Here is a 20,996-nt window from a genome sequence, read left to right on the forward strand (position 1 = left end):
TATATATAACATTAGCTGCATCAACTTGTAAACAGGTTCGCATTGAAAGGGAAGTTGGAGGTGCAAATAGGGTGTTTTGCAAAGCCTCTGCTCGTTTATTCAGCGAACACTTCCTGAAACCAAAATCGGAGACGAATCTGATTTCTCTGCAGTTACATTAGTGTAATTTCATTGGCTCAGATGGAGGCGGGACAAAAGGTTTGATTGGCTGTAGGTGAGCCAGCAGGTGAGAACAGGTGGTTGAGTTCGAAACCTTTAGTCGGAATCTGCTCGATACCGCAGGCTGTTTGGCGACAACGTGGAGGGATTTTGTCGACGGAATAACACACAGATGGAGGAGATGGCATTTTATCATTTCATGTAGGCCGCTGCTGGAGTTTCTGTCCTGGAGGACGTACATGCAGTGTTGGAAGTAAAAATCAGACTTTAACGATTCGGACATTATTAACTATATCAGTAATTTGCACCGCGAAACTTGTCAAAATGTCGCCGACATTGCGGTTTCCTGAAATGTTCTGGTACATGACAGGTGAGTATCGATCAGTACGCCACCACCCCGCTTTGTCTTTCCTCACTGTCCCCACGTTCCTTTGTCCACTTAACATATTCAACTTTGTGTCCTCTTAGGTAATTAACATAATTTTTGTGTCCTGTCGGTTGTTGTTGTTGTTGTTGTTTTGTTTTTTTAAAGTGCAGCTGTCGGTCTGGCTGGATCAGAAATATAAATTGTGTTTATATTTAGGTATTTTGGCTTGTTACGGCCAAGAATGTGGCCGACCTCCATTAATGGAGAACAGGATTGTGGGCGGGATGAACGCCTTAGACGGGGCTTGGCCGTGGCAGGTGGATATACAGGTAGGTCCCTCTGTTTTTACACCTCCACCCGCTGCATATAATCTTGTTTGGTATAAGCTGTGCCTGCGGGCTGGCTATATGTGTGATTTAGTCTAGGCCTTGTTTATCAAACTGACCTGCTGAGAGAGGGATTCGCCTGTGATGCTGAGGTGACTCACTCTTGTTTCTCCCCCTCGGCCGGTAGGTCTCTACTGTCCATATCTGTGGAGGCTCCATCATCACGGAGAACTGGGTCCTATCAGCCGCACATTGTTTCCCCAAGTAAGAAAGCTCTCCTCAGACAATAATCGGCAGGTAAAGTCATGGCCGAGCGCCCATCTGCAGGCTCTCTGCTTCATTTTATTGGGAATTCTTGGCAATGGCCACTGCTGTGTTGTTTCATCAAAATCAAATTTTCAGGCAGAATTCAACACCTAATACTTTCACTTTATTAGAGATTTTTTATTTTTATTTATACAGGCTATTTTTTTTTTAAAGTGCAATATTGTAGTACACCAGGAGTCTCGAACAAGAACTCTACCTGTAATAAAACAAACACAAATCCTGCAATCTGCTTGCTCCTCATTTAAATGCATTATATTTTCAAATTTCAAAACAACATCTCCAAGAATATGATCATCACTGTGAACACCTCCTTGGTACAAACCCATTTAATACCCAGTTCTTGGTTACTATAAAATGCAAAGGTTTCACATTTCAGACGCCCCTTAGATTTCCCATCGAGCAGGCTTTCATTCTGCGTCCGTCTTGTTCCTTTTCCAAGTCCATCTGATGTGAGCTCCTACATCATCTATGCTGGCCGGTACCAACTCAGTGGCATCAACCGGCACGAGTCATCGCATGGCGTGAGCAGGGTAGTGATCCCATCCGGTTATGACCAGCCTCAGAACGGGAAGGACATGGCGCTGGTGCAGCTGTCCAGCCCGGTAACCTGGTCCGATTACGTCCGTCCCGTCTGCCTTCCCGCCTCTGGCACCCTGTTCCCAGGTGGCATGTTGTGCCATGTCACCGGCTGGGGGAACATCCAGGAGGACGGTAAGGCTCTCCACATAATGCTAGCTTGTCTGCACAGAACTTATTCAGCAGTCAAATATTTAACCAGAAGCCCTTTTAACTTTGCATATATTAGATGAACAGGAATGATTACGTTTTCCATACATGTAAAAGACAAAGGATTTAAGGCATTAATGCTTTTTGAACAGGTTGTACCAACACGTCCTTTACACGACTGCAGCCTTGTGTTTAAAATGTATATAACTGCAGGGTTGTAATTGAATGTTTCTGATGATTAAGAGTCAGTGGAACATCATTTAACATTATTCAAATAGTTGTTATAAAAATTGATTAGTGTATGCAACTATCGTTCTTCCTGTTTTTACCGGCGCCTTTTTGTAATGCATTACTCGTGACAGAAGGTGGCGGTAATTCGCCTAAAAGCTGTCTGCCAGCTACCATTAAACAACACGAGGAGAAGAAGAACACATCGCCACCAGGCTGTTCGCAGGTAAAACTGTGCGGCGCTGTGAGATTAGACGCGACGGCGCAAACAAAGGGAAATGTGCAAAAAACGAATACGGCCGTCAAAAAGTTCTCGCATAAAACATTAATGAAGATGAGGTGCAGTCAAACTCTACAGGTAGAGCTAGAATATCAGTCTACCACAGCTGCGCACCGACGTTAGACTGAAGCCCCGAGCACACGATGCCTCCGCTGATCAGTAATCATTGGCCAGACGACGTGAGTTTGATGTTGGACGCAAACCACAATCCTCATCTCCAAGATGAAGCTAAAGGCATGTTTCTTATCAAGGTGACGGTTTCAGAAGTTGGATGGCAATTGTTGAGTTTGAGTTGATGTGTGCGTGCGCGGTTGAATAGTCGATTAATAATCTAAAAGTTCAGAGCGAATTTGGAATAGTATTTTTGTTTGAAATGCCCATCCCTAATGTAACACAGTGGAACATACTTAATTGCACTTAACATAACTTTTAATGTGCTTTTTAGAAATATAATAAATCATTTTATGTTGAATTATTATTATTATTATTATATTAAGATATTGATTTTAGCATTAAAATCCAGTCAATATGTTTGTTCAAATGTTTGAAATTGAAGCTTAACATTGGACACAAATACTTGACATTTCTTTTGTATCATACTCGTCTAGCCGTGCCAAAAAAAAAGTTCTCACACTCCTCTCATCCTCCATCTGTCCTCGTATCCCCTTCAGTCCCTCTGTCAGGAGTCGGGACTCTGCAGGAAGTACAGGTGCCAATCATCTCCCAGAGTTCATGTCAGGAGATGTACCAAACGGACCCGACGGAGCAGGTGGACATCCTGTATGACATGATCTGCGCTGGATACAAGGAGGGCGGCAAGGACTCCTGCCAGGTACGGTGGGATCAGCTGTTTGTGTTTACGTTCACTAAACAAGAAGCTGCAGTGGAAATAACTTGTTTTGTGCAGTCATCCACCATTACGTTTGGGAGACCTTCTGTTCGAGCACTTTGATACCTCCCAGGAGTGAAGGCTGAATAAGTGCGTGTCTGTTGTCTCCTCAGGGTGATTCAGGAGGGCCCCTTGTCTGCCAGATGGTCAACGGGACCTGGGTGCAGGCGGGGGTGGTGAGTTTTGGACTGGGCTGCGCTCACCGAAACAAGCCAGGTGTGTATGCCAGACTGACCAGCTACTCGGGCTTCATCAACGACACGGTGCCAGGGGTCCGACTGTACGGCCGAGCGAATCAGAACTGGTGCGGGAGGGCGGTCGTGTTGGTCGGCTGTCTGTCCACTCTGCTAACTCTGCTTCCGAGATGAGACACTTTGAAAACCAGCTGTCCGGGAGGTGGAAAGTGAAGCCGTCTTAATCAAGGAGATGAATTGTAAATGTCTGACTGAAGTGGTCCTGAATAGTCAAAATAGAAATCTGTTGCATCTGACGTGCACATGGAGCCATAATGAACTTAAAATAGATCTTGATCATTTTTAGAATTCTAGATTATGCACTTTAAATCAAAGTAGTTTTGATAGGTTTGTATTTAAAATCAAAATTATGAGGTAAACAGTCTTTTGCATATGAAATAAACTGTTAATTTGATACCTAAAATCAGCTCACTCCTCTGTTCAACCTCTGTAAACCGGGTTTTTTAATAATGTTACATGTTCTTTCAAAACGTCCTTTTACATCCTCGGCCTCCCATTTAAATACATAAGAAGTCCCCTTTGAAGTGTTTTCAACCTGTTAGGGGGAAATGTTCTCTCGTGTTGTTATTTAAACTGTTTTCTTTATACCAAAATAACTTTACTTTTGAAAGGGCCTTACCGAGGCTGTCTGTGGTTCATTGAATATCCAGGAGCAGAGATAGGTGATGACACAGATTTCTTTATTATAAAGAAAGCGCGGCATGTCATAATGGTAAAAAAAACAACAACAAAAAACAGATTGCTTGGTAGTGACCATTAGAAAAAGCTAGCTTTTAAATTAATTTGATACTTTCATGTAAAAAAAAAAAAAAAGAAACACAAATCCAAGTACTGTCTTGCCGTAAATGGGTAAGTCAGGCGTCGGGGGGGATGTTATCGGAGAGAATCATGGGAGAGCCGAGCTGCAACTCCTGCTGCAGTGACTCCAGATCAGCTGGAGTCATGCGGTGAACCTCACTCCAATCCGATAAGAGGGAGGCCGAGAGGGGGGCCGAGTCGTAACTGATGGAAAGGAGGAAAATTGCAGCAAGCATGAAAGAAAGTGTCAACATAGAAGCACAAACAGGAAGCAGTTTGGATGACTCGGATTACATCATACTTTGGTAATGACAATAAGAGCTGTTGTTTGCCTTTTCTCTGGGTTTAATAGGTTGTCTAAAAGTAGCTTCCTTATAAAGGGATGTGTATGACCCTTCAGTAGATGTTACTGATGTTACTTCTGTCAGATATTAGTTTGTATTTATTCAACTGCAAAGATATTTTGACAAGACTGTACAACATAATTATAAAACTAACATATTAGAACCACTTGGCTGGACACAACAACACGTTGGATTATGTTTTTGGTAACTGTGAAGAACACTTTGCACTTTTTCTCTTCACATTTTATACACAAAATAATGAATTAATTATGTGAGAAAATAACTAACAAATTAATGGCGAATGAATATCATTGCTGGTTTCCACCATAAAACCAAATATGTTTTAACCACAAGGAAGATTAAAATTGCCCATTGTAAAGAGCCATGGTATATGTGTGATGAAGCACCCTGTTTTTGACAGTGAAGTGACCCTATATTTTAAATCACAGTGATTTTCATTGTATATTTATACTGGCCTCCTTTCTGAGACTAATTGCTTCCATCGTAAGCAGTAACACAAAGCAGGAATTAGGTACTTAGAAGAGCCGGAGGGATGTGTCAAGTTGCCAATTTGATCAGCCGATAGCGGCCTGTCACATATATATCAGCATATATGTTGCGTTTGATAACAGCAGATGAGGGGTCCCTGCAAAAAAAAATGGTTCTTATATTTTGAATATACAGGGGCACTTTTTGGCCAATCAAAAAGTTTAGAGACTCCTGTTGTGCGTGAATGGTGCGCACTACTGCGATGTACACGCAGCGGGGGGCAGCTGTAACCTTCTAACATGAAATATTGCAGATTTCATAATATCACCACCTTGAGTGGACCTGGAATACTTATTCACGAAGATTATAGCATGAACTTTTTGATTGAATATTTTGATATTGGAATTTTTGTTCTCCCCAATATAATAGAACTGGAGGTGTTGTGCAGCCACATGTTCCAAAATGACACTGGCTACCAGATACATAGCCGCAGATAAAAGTCTGATATGAATGGGTAAAACTCTTAATGACTCATGACTAAGAGTATTTCTTTTTTTTTTTCATAAGCGCCGGATTAGACCTCACCTGTCTCGGTCACAGTGTTGCAGGTCTGTGAGAGATTGGTTGAGAAGGTCGTCCAGGTCGAAGCCCACGCCGTACCCAGCCCCGCTGCCCTTAGGGGTGACGGAGAACACGGGAGGTAAAACGTCCTCCACCTGACAGAGGGAAAGTAGAAAACATTAGGTCAGCTGAACTTTGTATCCTTTAAATCAGTTCAAGGCAAGCAGAAGATTGTGACGTTTAAAACCTGGTATGTATGCACAAGAAAATATTAACTTCTGTCAAGCGATATGCTCCCCGAGGGAAAAAAACACTACAACACATTTCAATGCACACCTGGGACTTGGAGAGCTGCAGTGTCACTGTGTGGATGTCGGGGGCGATGGAAGGTCCTGGCTGTCCAGTGTCTGTGAATCCTAAACTGGGATGAGGCTGAGAGGGGACCCCTAAGGGCCCACAGAGAGGGTTCGAGCTCTGTGGTCCAGTTTTCTCTCCTACGGAGGGACAAAGCTTCTCCATCGGTCCAGTGCTTGCAGTCAAGGGGTTGGGGTGGGAGCTGAGGTTATTTTGACCTCTGATATTCACGTTCCCGTTTGTGCTCAGTGTTGGAGCTTTCGACAAAAAACTCTCCAGTGGAAGCAGCTGCGACTGGGGTTGAGGGTCAGGTTGGGTTTGACTCTGAGGTTGGAGCTGGGGCTGGAGGAAGCTCGGCGGCGGAGGCTGTGACGTCCTGTTTGACTGCGGTTGTTGTTGTGGTGGCCTCGTCTCTATTTGCTGCCCACTCCAATTCCCCAAACAGTTGAATCCACTTTGCCCGTTGCTCTCATTGTGAGGTTTGAGTGTGTTGTTTTTAACAAAGCCACTAGTGACAGTCATTATATCTATCGTTCCGCCTACAGCAACGACTATATCTGCAGGAGGCTTCCTCTGGCTCATGGAGAAGAGTAACGATGGTTGCTGGGTGCTGGGAGGCTGAAACAAACCCGGCTGGTTGGATTTAATTTGCGAGATTAACTGTTCATGAGTCTGAATCTTTCTCGCCTCCTTTTCTGTTTTATTGTTCAATGCTCCTTGGGCGTTATCCCCGATAACTACACCTCTGTGCGAGTTCACATTACTGTCCTTGCTCTGTGCGCCATCGTTATTGGAAATCTGAGATTTCTCATTGCGGCTGTCCATCATCTTCGTCCAGCGCTGCAAAAGGCTTTTATCGTTGTCGCTCAGCAGAACGCCGCCCAGCGAATCCCCTTGTTTCCCTTCCCTTCTTTCCTTTTCCTTCATTTTCCTCTCCCGCTCTCTCGCTCGTTCCTGCCTCTTCCTTCTCTTCTCCTCTCTTTCTCGTTGACGCTCCTGGGCTGTGACAGGCCGACGTGAATCTGGAACAGAAGACAGGGAGGACGATACACCTCCGCCGGCGTCAAGGCCCAGAGTGGAGGCACCTCCATCTGCGAGGGAAGAGATCAAATTCGGATGAGGGCGGTCCAAAGAGTGACATGAAAGGGTAGATATAGAAAACAAAGAACTTACCACCCCTGGCTTTATGTCTGAGTGCTGATTTCAATAAAGCTGCTTTAAGTGCAGCTTTAGTATCCTCCGAAATGGCGCCTTCTTTTCTGGTTCCCTCTGTTGCACATGGAGGAGGCCTCTTAGACAGCGACTGTGAAAGGGACTGAGAAAGTGACTGGGCCTGTGCCACAGAGAGGGAAAGGGAAGGCACAGTGGCGGGTATGGGTGTCATGGTCTGTGCTGGTGTTGCAGGAATGGAGGTGGGAGCCTGGGCCATGGACTGGCTCTGGGTGCTTTGAGCCAGAGGGGCCTGACTGCTTGTTAGCTGCTCCTGTGCCTCGCTGTCTCTCATTGTCTCTAATGGGGCGTCCTGACTCGACACTGGTGTTGTTAAATCTATAGTCTCTGGCTGACCGCTGTCTGAGTTGGCACTGGGCATGTCCACATCAACTGGGCCACTTTCGCTTTTAGTAAGGAGAGGAAAATTATGGGTCACATGAGGCGGGACGACTTCTAGGAGGGATGTAGGCTTACTAAAGGTTTTCATCTGATTTGTAAATGCATGGTTCGCCTCTGCTGGTACGTGGTCTTGTTGCTGTTGAGATTTCACTTCCCTTATTTGCTGTTGCTGGATCTGTGCTGTTTGTGGGTGCTGTGTGTGGATCAGACTGACAGTCGCAGGCTGAGCATTACACTGGTTACTGCTTTGTGCTGCAGCTCCGCCGTTCATTCTCGCCAAGGGCCTGAACTGCAGCCTCTGCCGGCAGGTCTGTTTCTTTCGATGAAAGTCCTGGATCTCCATCAGAATCGCCTCTTTAATTTGCTCCTTGCTCATCGGAAGCTTGTCAAACTCAAAGTCAAAAGCTGGCACACAAATTGGCTCATCATCTGGGTCGTGGTACTTGGCCAGGTAAGCATGCTCCAGCGCTTCTGTCACACCGATTCGTTCTCGGGGGTCAAAGTGCAGCATGGCCCCTAGAAGGTCCAAAGCCTCCGGTTCAGCTTGTGGGTACAGTTTGGCCAGAGGCACAGCGGCCCGTGATGGAAGACTCTGAACATAGGAGCGGACCCTGTCAGCCCTAATAGCACCAATTAAACCCTCAGGAGGAGTTCCTAACACGCTCAAAATGAGCTGGAGCTGGTGTACGTAGTGCTTCCCAGGAAAAAGCTGCTTACGCCCCAACATTTCAGCAAATATGCAGCCCACAGACCACAAGTCAATAGCCAGACTGTAATGATTCAGAGACAGCAGTAACTCCGGAGCACGGTACCATCGCGTTGCCACGTACTCGGTCATAAAGGAATGGGACTCCTCGGGGTGCGAGCTGAGACCCCTCGCCATGCCGAAGTCACCGATTTTCAGCTCACAGTTTTCGTTCACCAGCAGGTTGGAGGGTTTGAGGTCACGGTGGATGACGTTGGCAGAGTGCACATACTTAAGGCCACGGAGGAGCTGGTACAGAAAATAGCGTGTGTGCTCTGGGGTCAGAGTCTGAGCAGAATGGATGATCTGGTGCAAGTCGCTCTCCATGAGGTCAAGCACCACATATCTGCACACACAGGGCAGCGGAAAAAGGAGATCAGCTTGGTACACAATCTGCTCACATAACAAGAAAGAAAACTGTGGAAAAAAATATTCTAATGGCAATACAAAGTGTTGGAATGTAATTTGTAGAAAGTTTTTTGTATTTTTTGTATTTGAGTACCAATATTTGCTTTCACTCAACACAGAAGACCTCAGAGAAATTTACTGACGCTCCTTAGCCTTTTAAATGTAAATCTTCTAAAACTCGGGGTGATCAAATGGATTAACTCATAAAATATATCTGAAGAAATATGAATTAATAGTACCCAATGAAACCTGTGTAGGACCATGGTTTCAGGTCAACATTTTTTTTTTTAAATTAAAATTTGGGTGAAAAGTGCCTCAAAGCTTATAACTTGATACAATATACATTATGTAACATTCATTTTTGTGCATATGTGAATGAGTGTCCAGATCTTACTGTTATTAATAAACTAAAAGAATTCTACAGACTTTTCTGGCCTGAGTAGGTTCATGTTATTGAAAATGAAAAGTACATACACAGACTTGAAGGCAGAGTGAGGAAGGTTCGGCTGCAGGATGTCTTTGATGGCGATAATGTTGTCATGTTTGAAATGCTTGAGGATCTTCAGTTCTCTTAATGTGCGTTTGGCATTTGTCACCACTTCAAAAGCATTAGAGATCTTCTTTATCGCCACCTGCTGGCCTATGAAATAAAAAACAGAGCAGAGATTAAAGGGAAATGTCAACTAATGATCAATTTCTACATTTATTTATGACGGGGCATTTTACTACACAGGGAATGTCTTGTAAATCAGCTCTACCATTGTCTCTTCTCCTGGCAGATGAAACGACGCCGTAGGCCCCGGTGCCGATGGTTTCTATGACGTCATACTCCTCTCCCACGTCAAACTTAACATCGAGAGAGTGTGCTTTAAGCAAAGCCAAGTTTTTTGCTGCCGTGCTGGTGTCTGTGTTGCTGCCTGTTGCTTCGACTCCACGCTGGTTCTGGTTTTCTCTGCTCTTGTCAGTGGCCATTCTTTCAGGGGACTCCGCAGGTTGACCATTTTTACCTTCTCCGCCCTCCTTAGTCGACATTTTTCTATAAAGAAACAAAAATAGCAAGGTAAGAGGTATTCGTTGGTTTCATCGAACAGGCTCTTACTGCACTGCTTGAGATTAGGTTATGGTGCTCTCTGTTTACCACTAGAGTTGAATCAACGTATAACGTATTTTAACACATTGTAAATTCTGGCCTTATAATTCATGTGAAAAAAAAAACACTGCATCAGTCCTCTGTTATTTTTACTGCTTGTATTTGACCAAAATGTTTATTTGGCATTTTTGTGATCCATAATGTGATCCTGTTTAAAGTTGATAAAAAAAATAAAAAAATATATATTGATCAGCCCTATTATATCTAATAATACCGTTAAAGTAAATTTGAAGCACTTAGTGGATCGACCAAAAATAATTGGCAACTATCTTGATAATCAAAGAGATGGTCGAGTCATCTTTCCGTTAAAAATGACAAACAAATGTTTGTCCCAGCTTCTCAAATGTTGAGTATTGGTGCGTTTTTTTTTTTCTACGATAGAAAACTGAATATTGCACTCGTATACAAAGTGATTATTCAAAAAAATGTTGTTCTGTATACATGAGATGTACTGTATTGTGATTTTTCAGTGGCATTACCAATAAGGGCTGCACAAATTATTATTTTCATTATCAATGAATCCGTTAAGTATTTTCCCAATTAATGAAATAGCTATATTGTATTTAAAATGTCTTAAAAAGTATCTGGGATTTGCCATGAACCGACAGTCCACAACCAATATTCAGTTAATGATCATGAAAGACAAAATATGTGAAAATATTCACATTTAAGAAGCTAGAACCAAAGAAAAATAAAAAAAAATTGTCATTTATCAGAATAGCTGGTGATAGTTGATAGTTCATCAGCTAATCGAACAATCGTTGCAGCTCTATCAATGAATTTTATGTAAGGAAAGCAGAAATGGCCTCGGACACCACCTTGACGGAGGCAACATACTAAAATAAAGGCATTAATTGAAGCACAGTGTGCCAAGGAAGAGTTGTACCATGTGTTTGAATTTTGGTGAATCATAAATGTATCATTTCTGTTTTAAGAGGCCACCTAACTAGGAGCAAATATTAACATAGAAAAAAAAAATCAATGATCCCCAGCAGCCACTTCTAGTCTTTCCTTTAAAAGGTCAGCCATTCACACAATAACACTTCGTTTGGTTTAGATGAAGAATTGAAATCGTTACGTTTCTAAAACACACAGACATGTCTTTCAAATTTAAATGCAGGTAAACTGTGTGAGGATGAGCTGATAGGACAGAAACTGGGCGTGACCAGAAACCTCACACCCATAAGGCCTGGCGCTGAAGTGGTCAAAACCTGTAGCTCTCAGTTTAACAGCCAGAGTCTTCGTCCACGTAGGTAAAAGGAAAAAACCCACGAGAAGCTGTCTGATAGTTTTTTGGTTTTTTTTGCACTAAATAGTGAGAAATAAAGCAACCACATGACAAAGACGCAGCCTTACCCAGTTCTTGACGCAGGGGCGTAGGGTAGTTAACGTTACCTGAAGCCCTGGCTTTCTGGCAACGTATGTCATTAAACCCTGCTTTTCTCGGTCATACAGCCAAACGGGAGAGCGCACACGGGTGTTTCAATACGCCGGAACATACTTGCGCTTCGTAAACCAACCACGACATCCGTATTTATGTTTTTAAATCCCGTAGTAGCGCGACTATCCTCTTGTTTTTGTCTGCCGTTTCGTCATACAGTTCCGCGTTGGGTTTGAGTGTCACGTTGCAGACCAACCAGGTGATGTGGCGTCATAGAGGCCGTCCAATAAGAGCAGAGGAAGCTGTAGAAGGCGGGACATTGCGGAAGACTGTGGATTCTCTGTTTCTGAAATTATTTATTTATTTTTGGGTTGTGACGCCAATTTCCTTAATGTAATTACTTCAGGAGGGGACACATTTGGACAAAATTATCGGCACTGTATGTGTGATGGACTGGTCTACAAATTGTGTGGAAGAATCACTACAGCTGCTATGATTAGAAGTACTAATTATTACAATAACTAAAAAGCCAATTAATAACATCAAAGAATGAAAGCAAGCAAGAAGGAAGAAAGATAGAAATAAAGAAACTTCTGGTTCAAGACGTTTTAAAGGAAATATGAAATGATTTTACTTCACTTGCCTTTATTACACAGCCTTAGTTATCCTACACGAATTTTTTTTTTAAAAATTAAAAAAGAAAAAAACCATCCTGGTTTGCTATGAAGTGTTTAATAATGTTCGTAAAGTCTAGAAGAGACGCACTGGTTGTTTTATTTTATCCCCAATCCAGTTAGCGGAGCGCCAGACCGGAAGTTAGCTGGCTCGGCCGGGTGAAGTCTCTGGTGCGCATGCTCTGCCCACAGAACATGGCAGCTGGACTGTTTGCGTTCATTCAGCCAGCGCGGGAAAGTCACATATTACAGAGGAGGAGTTTCTCTTTGCCGACGAAGGACTGGTAAGAGTGTGGAAACGTGTGGGTGTCGATGACGTAGAGGTTGGCAGGTTTGCAACTGTGTCGTGAATGTAGAAATCATGGCAGAGAGTTAGGATGATGATTGAGATTATAGTGGAAAGGACTTGATACAGGTCCATCACCAGCAAATAAGGAAAAGCCTGTCAATGAAAGGTCCAGCAGTTCAAGTGAGGAATGTGATGGCAGCTAAAATCGCCAAGATGTCCTCCAGCAGTAGTCCTGTAACTAATTGCTTTTACTTATGTAAAAGTCCTTTATTTTTAATGCAGGACTTTCACTTGTAGTATTTTTGCTGCTGTATTGGTACTTTTGCTGAACTAAAGTTTCTGAATTCTTCAGCGGTGCTGCATGAGCAGTGAGGGCTGAAGTCCACAGCAAACACACGTTGAGCACGCAACAGCTGGATCCGACCGTCCAATGAAAGACGGTTACAAAACTCGTCCAGACCAATCAGAAGTGAGAATCGGACTTTTAACACGTCGCTTTGACTGGAAGGAAACTTCACCGAAGTCCGAGAGGAAACCGAAGCGCACGGCGGTGACTCTAATCTGAACGTGTCCACATGGCCGCGGCTCCGGGATTACCGATATGGGAGAGAAAAGTGCGCGTAGTTTTGTGCATTTTCGGTTTGTTTTTGTCTGTTTACGCCCTTCACGTCGAGCTGTCCCGAGAGAGCAACCCGGACTACATGGCGATGTGCGACCTGGGGGCGTCTGTGAGCTGCTCCAAAGTCTTCACCTCCAGGTAGGATTTCATTCCTCCTTTTGGTTTGTCGCTCACGTCTACGCTTTTTGTGCAGAATCAGCTAACCTCGCCGACCCAAGTAGCCACTGATCCCTATCTGGCACTAAGCTTTTCTTGCAAACTGCTAATTTGATATGTTTTGTGGCAGTTTTCAGCCCTCTTCGTTGCCACGTGTGACAAAATTCTTCTGAAAATACTTCACATCAAGTCCTGTTTTTCGTTGAGAGCACAAAATACATACTTCTCTGTTGACTTTTCCTGCGAAATTGCGTATTATATTTAATGTCACAAGACAATGTCTGCATTGCTGGTTTTTTTTTTATTTTTTTTAATTATAAAGCACTTTTTTTTCATTTTATTTTGAAGAGAGCTTCGTTCTGACTGTTAACCTCTTTCTATTTTTTTTGGCAGATGGGGACGTGGTTTTGGTTTGGTCCAGTTCTTTGTGGCCAAAGATAACCCTCTGAACCAGCCCAACAGCGTGCTTGGCATCATATTTTACACTCTGCAGATGGGTCTTGGTGAGTCTGTCATTGTATTCTGCAAATTATAGTGCAATCCTCAGTGTTTTTGGACAGAATATCTGCGGCCCAGTGTGTTAGGGAACCGTGGCTGGGCCTGCTTTTCAGATATTTGCACATTTTGTCGGTGAAGCTATCCATTTACTTTCACTCGAATATATCAAATTCCCACTGTTTTTAAGTCAAGCTTGCAGGTTTAGTTTATGTGAGCCTCCATAATTAATAATCCTTAAGTCTCAATGTTTTATTGAGGGACTGTAATCCTCTGTATTTGTCTTTATTGCAGGACTGCCTCTGTCTAAGAAAGCAGCATTATTTTTGGTCCTCGCCTCCTGGTTGTCCGTGGCCGGTTCACTGTATCTTGCATCAATTCTTGTCTTTGTTCTGGGAGATTTCTGCATCGTCTGTGTGTCAACGTATATTGTTAACTTTGCATTGCTCTTCACCAACCTGAAACGAAGGAGAGCGATTGAAGGAATGAAGGAAAAGGCTGGATAGAAAGTGTTACTTGTGTAATGTAACACCTTTTTTTTTTTTTCCCCTGCTGACCCGAAGCCACATTGGATCTGAAGAGACAATTCTCTCCCACAGTATTTCTTATTGTTTTGTGCAGTATTTCCATTGGAAAATGACAAAAGTTTCATCTCGGAAGATTTATAAAATGATGTTCAGTAAAGAAAATTTATAAAATAACATTTTCAGTAAATTGCTTGGTGGTGAACATAGATCCAGTACCACACAGTTACACAGCCCCACCAGCAGATGGAGCTCAATGCCCAGATATTTAATCTCAGTTCAAACCAACTTCATTGTCGTTGATGTTAAACTTACATTATTGCTCAAACTAAATACATGTATTGACTAATCATGATTTACACCAGGAAAAAAAAATAGATCACTGCTTTATTGAACAAATATACTTAAAATTTTAATTATAATATAATGAATCATGTTTTCTCTTAATAAGGAGTAAAGTTTACTGTTAGTGTGGTGGTGGATTTGTGAAAGTATTTGTTCTATTATCTCTGAAAGTTTGGTACTGGTCAGGAAGCGATTATTAACATGTGATGCAAACTGAAGGGGAACACAAGTTTAGTGCTCTGATTCTATAGAAGCTACAATATATACAAAGTATGTGACTGAAAACAACACTTGTGAAACACTAGTTTATTTACATCTGGAATTAATAGTTAGAACTTGTATGTGCCCCTTCTTGAAGGTAGGAGGCAAAATAACAAGCTCCCTCATATTCAAACTGCAGATTCTCTATAAAGGGTTACTATTTACTCTCATGGCAGTCTCTAACAATGCAATGTAGACACTCTGCAGCTTGTGACACTCACTGCTTGCAAATAGTGTCAAGATTATAGTCATATTTGGGGGATGTGACTGAGGTGCTGCTGCTGTTGCTCTTGTAGTCCATCAGTGGTGTTGTTTATGATGAGACTGCAGGTGTGAAAATGCTGGCCTTGCTGCTCTGTATGATTTGAGGTACTTTGGACAGAGTGTGTGATGGTAGACTTCAATTTCTTTGAGTCCATGAGAATTTTCTGTGCCAGATCTCTAGCATTTTGTCAATGGCTAAACCAAAGAGGTCTGTGTGCACTGTAAGAGTCCAAACAAAGTCCACTCAATCCTGGAAAGACAGCTCTCCATGACGTATCTTGTTTTGTATTGTACTACCATAGTTGTTATTTTGCAGTGGAATTTGGTATAGTTTTTAATATGTAGTATTACTGGATACTTAACTCATCATATGTCCAAAAAACTGCAAATATCAAATAAAAGCAATCATTCTTGGTTTATTTTGTTTAACTTTTATCTGCAAAAATAGATTTTCAGACGGTTCCATTCAGTAAAACATGAATAATTTTTCACTTTAAATCTTTGCTTAAATTATGTCACCGTGTCGTCCGAGGCCAAGTTTCAGTCATTACATCAGTTGTTTGGGATATCAACCAAACTTGACTTCACCTGTGCTGTGATGATTCCATTGTTCCACTGGACATTTATAACTACTGACATGAATTTCCTGGAGGTTTACCCTAACCCCGACAGTAGACCAAGTCTGCACCGTTAAATGTAATGAGTAATGGGTCTCCATGCTGTGACTGTATAAACAGACTTGGGCAGATTTTTTACATAATGTACTGGGGAAAAAAATAGCTGTTTAACACAGTTTACTTGTGGATATTATATACACACACACACACACACACACACACACACACACACACCAGTTTAAGCTTCATTTCTGATTGTTATTCTTTCCATCACCTCCTTTTTTACATTATTGCCCTTTTTGTTCTGATCTAAATCCCTCCCTTTTGGTGGCCGTGCTTTAAAATACAAACAATTCAACATTAATTCAGGTTATATTGAATTTTTTTTGGTAAAAATCAGTGTTGAGTACTGTTTAAGTTTACATTTCTTTTTTTTAGGACTTTTTAGCTTTATTGCCGAGTTTAAAATATTTGTTGGAAATGTAATAAAAAAAGTAATGAAATGTAATAAGTTACATTACTTTAAAATCACTTAAATATTTACATTACTTACTAAATTTGTAACAAAATAACTAGTAATCTCTGAGCTTAAACATTTAAAAAGAAACACTTCTCAACAGTGGTTATGAGTGAGAACAGAGTATTTGCTTAATCCTTAACGGAGATTAAAAAAAAAAACAACATGCATTTGTAACTCAAAAGACTGACACCATACTCTGAATATATACAGAAATGTACATATTTTTAAATACCAAGTCATCACAACATCCTGTCAAGTCATGACAAGTTGATGATAGCTGGACTGCAAGTAACATAACAAGATCTTTTGTCTCTAAAATATGATTTTAGTCACTATGTGGTAAGCCCAGGTGCTGAAATATGTTGTCCCGCAAACAATGACAGCAGACAGTGTTGTTACATCTTTGTAAAAAATGTTCCACTGCTGACTATTTCTCAACTGTGTTTCTCACATTGTGTTTGGAAATGTCCACATGGGATTGGCTTGTCCACACCTTGAACTATATTTAGATGGTAAAAAAAAGGCATTAAAACCATTGCCCACAATGAAGTTGTATATAAGAATTTACATAAGAAAATGTAAAAAAAAATTATTGTATCTCTTTGTGACTTTTTCTCTGGCTGTTTGTTTAGCCTTTAGCCATGAACAAACCTTTAATTCTCACAGTTAAAAGGGTGAAGGTGGCCCTTAAACTGTACATACAAAATGACATCACTTTACTCTTTTGTCCCCAAAATGATACAAATGGAATAAGGAAATTGTTCAGCCTCTTGGCTGTGGGGTCCTGATGGGAGGAGCACACCTTGTGGCAGGTAAAAGGGTAAATCAAGAATATAAAGACTGGCACACAAGAGTTGTGCAGACACACAATGGCTTTCAGCAAATGGATGTGTGTATTTACTCTGGTGAACCTCCTGTCCACAGGTAAGACATTTTTTTAGAGACTACCTACGTCTTTATTTCATGTTAATACTGGTAAAATAGTTTAAAAGTTCTTTTTTGATTGATTGGAGTGCAGAGAGTACTGTGCAAAAGTCTTTGGCACACCTTTATCCATCACACAATACCATCAGGGAGACACCTGCTAATTATTATTGCTATTATTGATAGTTATAGCTGCTCTGTAAAGCATTAATACATGATTAATTTACTATTAACAAAGCCATGCAGTATAAAAAGCTTTCATAAATGAACTTAAAAATCGAAAAGTGCTAGATCAAAAATGTACAATTTCATTGAAAACACAAAGCTTGCTTACAATTTTGTTGAAACACAACATTTTTATGTTGTTTTTGTGGAGCGTAAGTCTAAAAATAAAAGATTAAAATGAATAACACTGATTCATTTGTGTTGTCTTTCCCAGAATCCCATGCTCAGCTTGATGGTATGTCCAAATAAGAATTTATCTGATTAAATCTCTCCTCTTCATCCAAATGTTTCAAGTGCAACTGTTAAATTATGAGATTTTCCAACCTTAAGAACCAAACATTTGATCAACTATTAAAGTGACAGCCTGGTTTGACTGCGGTAATTGTAACTAATTGAGTAAATTAGTATTTTAATTTGTTTTGACGTAATTTTGCCTCTCAAGTTTGGCCCAGCTGACTGATCTCTCTTTCAGTATGTGGCACTGCTTCACTCAACACCAGGATAGTTGGAGGTGAAGATGCTCCAGCTGGAAGTTGGCCTTGGCAGGTTAGTCTGCAGAGATTCGGTGGCCATGTTTGTGGCGGTTCCCTCATCAACAAGGAGTGGGTGATGTCTGCTGCTCACTGCTTCTCCAGGTGAGGGATGGAAACCTCTACGCAGTCTTTATTACAGCAATGATCCAGTCAGGACCGGGTGTTTTTCAGTCTTTGTCTGAGAAGGCAAATATCAGATTGGAGTTGCTGAATATTGACATAACTGACATTCCTGAGCCAAATCATTTACAAATATTAACATACCAACCACCGTCTGTAACTGTTTCCCATTTTATGTTTTTTTCAGCTCAAACCCAAAGGGTTGGATAGTCAAGTTGGGATGGCAAAACCAGCAGGGCAAAAATCTAAATGAAGTGTCCAGAAAGGTTGCTGAATTACGGTTACATCGAAATTATGACAGGAGCACCAGTAACAATGACATCGCTCTGCTCAGACTCTCCTCACCAGTTAAGTTCACAGACTACATCAGACCTGTGTGTTTGGCAGCGAGTGGCAGTGTGTTCAACAACGGCACTGATAGCTGGGTCACTGGCTGGGGGGCAGTCGAGGAGGGAGGTGAGTATTTGAACTTATATAGAGCTCCAATAAGTAAAAGGTCAGCAATTTCAAAGCCTTATGCAATCAAGCAAAATTATACCTTGAATCAAACTTTATTTAAAAAAAGTATTCAAAATGTTACAGGTAATATTTATTTCAAGGAAAATAGATCCAACCATGCCTTTTATTTTCTTTGTTTAATTATTTTGAATGTTTCAGAGAAAGTTGAACATTAAATACAAATAGTTTTCCTGTATCTGAATGAACATCCAACAACGTAAATAATTTAAATAAAAGGTATTGCTTCCATCTAAGAATTCTTAATAATCATATGTTTCAGTGCCCCTCCCCTACCCTCAAACTCTTCAAGAGGTGGAGGTTCCAGTTTTGGGAAACAGACAGTGTAACTGTCTGAACGGAGTCGGCACAGTCACAGACAACATGATCTGTGCTGGTGTTCTGGTAGGAGGCAAAGACTCATGTCAGGTAGGCTGCTTCAGTTCATGTTTCACCTGGTGGTGAACGTGGTCAGGAGTATCTAAAAGTCTCAGACGTGTCCTCTCCATGTTTTCAGGGAGACTCAGGAGGTCCATTGGTGAGTCAGCAGGGCTCCGTCTGGGTCCAGTCTGGAGTTGTTAGTTTTGGTTTTGGCTGTGGTCGGCCCAATCTGCCAGGAGTCTACTCCAGAGTGTCCCGTTACCAGTCCTGGATCAACTCCCACATCAGCTCTGATAAGCCAGGCTTTGTCCAGTTCAGCTCCAATGGGCTGGATGTTGACAGCAGCTACACCTGTCCTGGTCTTTCACCTTCACCAACGACAAAACCAAGTCCAGTAACAAGTCCATCAAGTGAGCAGCTCTAAAAACTCTTGCAGTTCTAATGTTTCCAAGATATACTTTGGATTACATCATTTTGGTATTCATATATATTTGTCCTGCTTTTCTAAACCATTCACTTCAACAATTTAGAGTCAGTTTGTGGCAAAGCTCCCATGAATAGTCATTTGGTAGGTGACATTGTACCTGGAGGAACGTGGCCATGGATGGTGAGCCTCCACAAAAATGACATCTACGCATGCGGAGGAACTTTAATCGCGGACAACTTTGTACTCACTGCTGCCCAATGTTTCTCTTCGTAAGTATACAAGCAGCATGTACTGTATGTATTTTATATTACAGACATCAAGACGTTGAGATTTATCTCTAAAGTTGCCTCCCATCTTCGTGACAGCCCTGTTCCAGATGTCCGTGAGTGGAGTGTGTTCCTCGGCCAGCGCCTTATAAATGGTTTTGAGGAGTCTGAGGTGTTTTCGGGTGTTGTGAAAATTACATTAAGCAAAATGACCGGCTCCAACGTCGCACTGTTGCAGCTGGCCAAACCCTTCAGCTACAGGGATTACATCCAGCCTGTTTGTTTGGACACTACCAATGCCAGATTCTTTCCCGTTGGTAGTCAATGTTGGGTGGCAGGCTGGAAGAACAGCAGCAAGAACGGAGGTAAGGGATTGTTGCAAGGTTTGATCTCATCACGAGCACAATATCAATGGATCTTTGACAGTTTCTTCATCATCCATTGATGATCCAAAAAAAAAAATCTGTGTTCATGCGAGTAAACATGATTCTTGTAGGTGTTGGTAGAGCTGGATCAGGTCTTCGAGTGCTTGAAACTCAAGTGGCGAGTTGTGGGAACGGTTCTGATACGGAGAACATATGCACGTACACCATGGACCTTCAACAGGCAAAAAAAAAAATCCCATCTACCAGTTTTTTCACCAGTATTTTTGGCTGCAAGTTTTCAGACCAGTGATGTCAGGATCTTACTGATGATAAATTCTCTTTTTGTGTCCACAGGGGGATCAAGGAAGCCCTCTGCTGTGCAAGTCAGACTCATCCTGGTTCCAGGCAGCTGTCGTAACAATGAGTGAAAGTAAATCAAGCTGTGCAGACGTTCAGGTCTTTGCCAAAGCTTCAAGATTCAGCTCCTTCTTAAAGGAGACGGTGGGTCACATGCCTTCTCTTGCATCAACAGGAAACTCACCACGTTTCTCAATTTCCTTATTCCTGTCTTTCACTGTCCCCATTGCTTCAATGTTCATGTTGTTCTGATCTATTGCTGGGGGATGGTTGAAATAGTTCAACATTGCACTGAAAAGTCAGGCTGACTGACAGCTAAGGATGCTCTTCTTAAGTTTATATTCATTTAATGCACTTACAATACTCGGGTCAAACTGAAGAAATTCTACATGAGACACTTCCAAAGATGTTTACATGTTTATAACAACAAAAGTTATTTTATTGTAATATGATGACACTTATATATTAACTAATTATACAGGAATATGTCTTCAAAATGAGAGCTTTTAAATGATTTGTTCTCTCTATTCTGTACATTATACATTCCCTTTGTTGTCTTCGTACATAGAAATGAAATAAGTCAGAAATGTTATCTTCTTAAAATTCCTTTTAAGCAAATATATAATAAACACAGATGAAGCATAAAATAAGTGTCTTTTTTGCATAAATTCTGAATACATAAAGCATTATTATATATTTTATAATTAATCATTTTAATTTTGAACAATAGTTTTATCAAATA

The 20,996-nt window shown here is 41.5% G+C and overlaps 3 protein-coding genes across 4 annotated transcripts; 2 read left to right on the forward strand and 1 right to left on the reverse strand.

Moving 5' to 3' along the window:
* The first annotated feature begins 239 nt into the window (after positions 1-239).
* LOC138616752 (transmembrane protease serine 9-like) lies at positions 240-20,751 on the forward strand. The gene is given in 17 exon segments (XM_069691277.1): positions 240-529; positions 743-855; positions 1,040-1,116; positions 1,619-1,890; positions 3,085-3,245; positions 3,416-3,705; positions 5,796-5,887; positions 7,507-7,544; positions 17,525-17,545; positions 17,773-17,945; positions 18,151-18,419; positions 18,742-18,887; positions 18,976-19,249; positions 19,370-19,535; positions 19,632-19,897; positions 20,029-20,138; positions 20,252-20,751. Coding segments are annotated over 17 exon segments (2,769 nt in total). The 5' UTR covers positions 240-483; the 3' UTR covers positions 20,507-20,751.
* mapk7 (mitogen-activated protein kinase 7) lies at positions 4,220-11,617 on the reverse strand. Its single transcript, XM_069691598.1, has 7 exons — positions 11,373-11,617; positions 9,625-9,902; positions 9,341-9,506; positions 7,276-8,804; positions 6,085-7,193; positions 5,773-5,903; positions 4,220-4,558 (listed from the first exon to the last, which is right to left on the reverse strand). Exons 2-7 carry the CDS (start codon positions 9,896-9,898, stop codon positions 4,411-4,413), a joined length of 3,357 nt encoding a protein of 1,118 aa, XP_069547699.1. The 5' UTR covers positions 9,899-9,902; positions 11,373-11,617; the 3' UTR covers positions 4,220-4,410.
* On the forward strand, positions 12,269-15,443 carry vkorc1 (vitamin K epoxide reductase complex, subunit 1). Of its 2 annotated transcripts, XM_069691600.1 has the most exons (4): positions 12,269-12,355; positions 12,713-13,117; positions 13,529-13,638; positions 13,925-15,443. In XM_069691600.1, the coding sequence occupies exons 2-4, from the start codon at positions 12,936-12,938 to the stop codon at positions 14,134-14,136; spliced, it is 504 nt and encodes a 167-aa protein (XP_069547701.1). In that variant the 5' UTR covers positions 12,269-12,355; positions 12,713-12,935; the 3' UTR covers positions 14,137-15,443. The 2 variants fall into 2 exon arrangements, with proteins under 2 accessions (XP_069547701.1, XP_069547702.1); XM_069691601.1 differs by lacking the exon at positions 12,269-12,355 and having other exon boundaries at positions 12,646-13,117.
* Positions 20,752-20,996: the final 245 nt, after the last annotated feature.

Source organism: Brachyistius frenatus, unplaced genomic scaffold, assembly GCF_029030835.1.
Source record: "Brachyistius frenatus isolate BFR_SWC_R1_liver_20210118 unplaced genomic scaffold, ASM2903083v1 Contig_11, whole genome shotgun sequence".
Lineage (NCBI taxonomy): Eukaryota > Metazoa > Chordata > Actinopteri > Embiotocidae > Brachyistius > Brachyistius frenatus.

Excerpts from the sequence above, each read along its gene's own strand:
- mapk7 (XM_069691598.1), bottom strand. The coding sequence starts at position 9,898 with ATGTCGACTAAGGAGGGCGGAGAAGGTAAAAATGGTCAACCTGCGGAG. Across the intron at positions 9,507-9,624 it reads TGCCAGGAGAAGAGACAATG|GCCAGCAGGTGGCGATAAAG; the intron begins GTAGAGCTGATT and ends TTTATTTCATAG. Across the intron at positions 4,559-5,772 it reads CAACACTGTGACCGAGACAG|TTACGACTCGGCCCCCCTCT; the intron begins GTGAGGTCTAAT and ends CCTTTCCATCAG.
- vkorc1 (XM_069691600.1), top strand. The coding sequence starts at position 12,936 with ATGGCCGCGGCTCCGGGATTACCGATATGGGAGAGAAAAGTGCGCGTA. Across the intron at positions 13,118-13,528 it reads TCCAAAGTCTTCACCTCCAG|ATGGGGACGTGGTTTTGGTT; the intron begins GTAGGATTTCAT and ends TTTTTTTGGCAG. Across the intron at positions 13,639-13,924 it reads CACTCTGCAGATGGGTCTTG|GACTGCCTCTGTCTAAGAAA; the intron begins GTGAGTCTGTCA and ends TCTTTATTGCAG.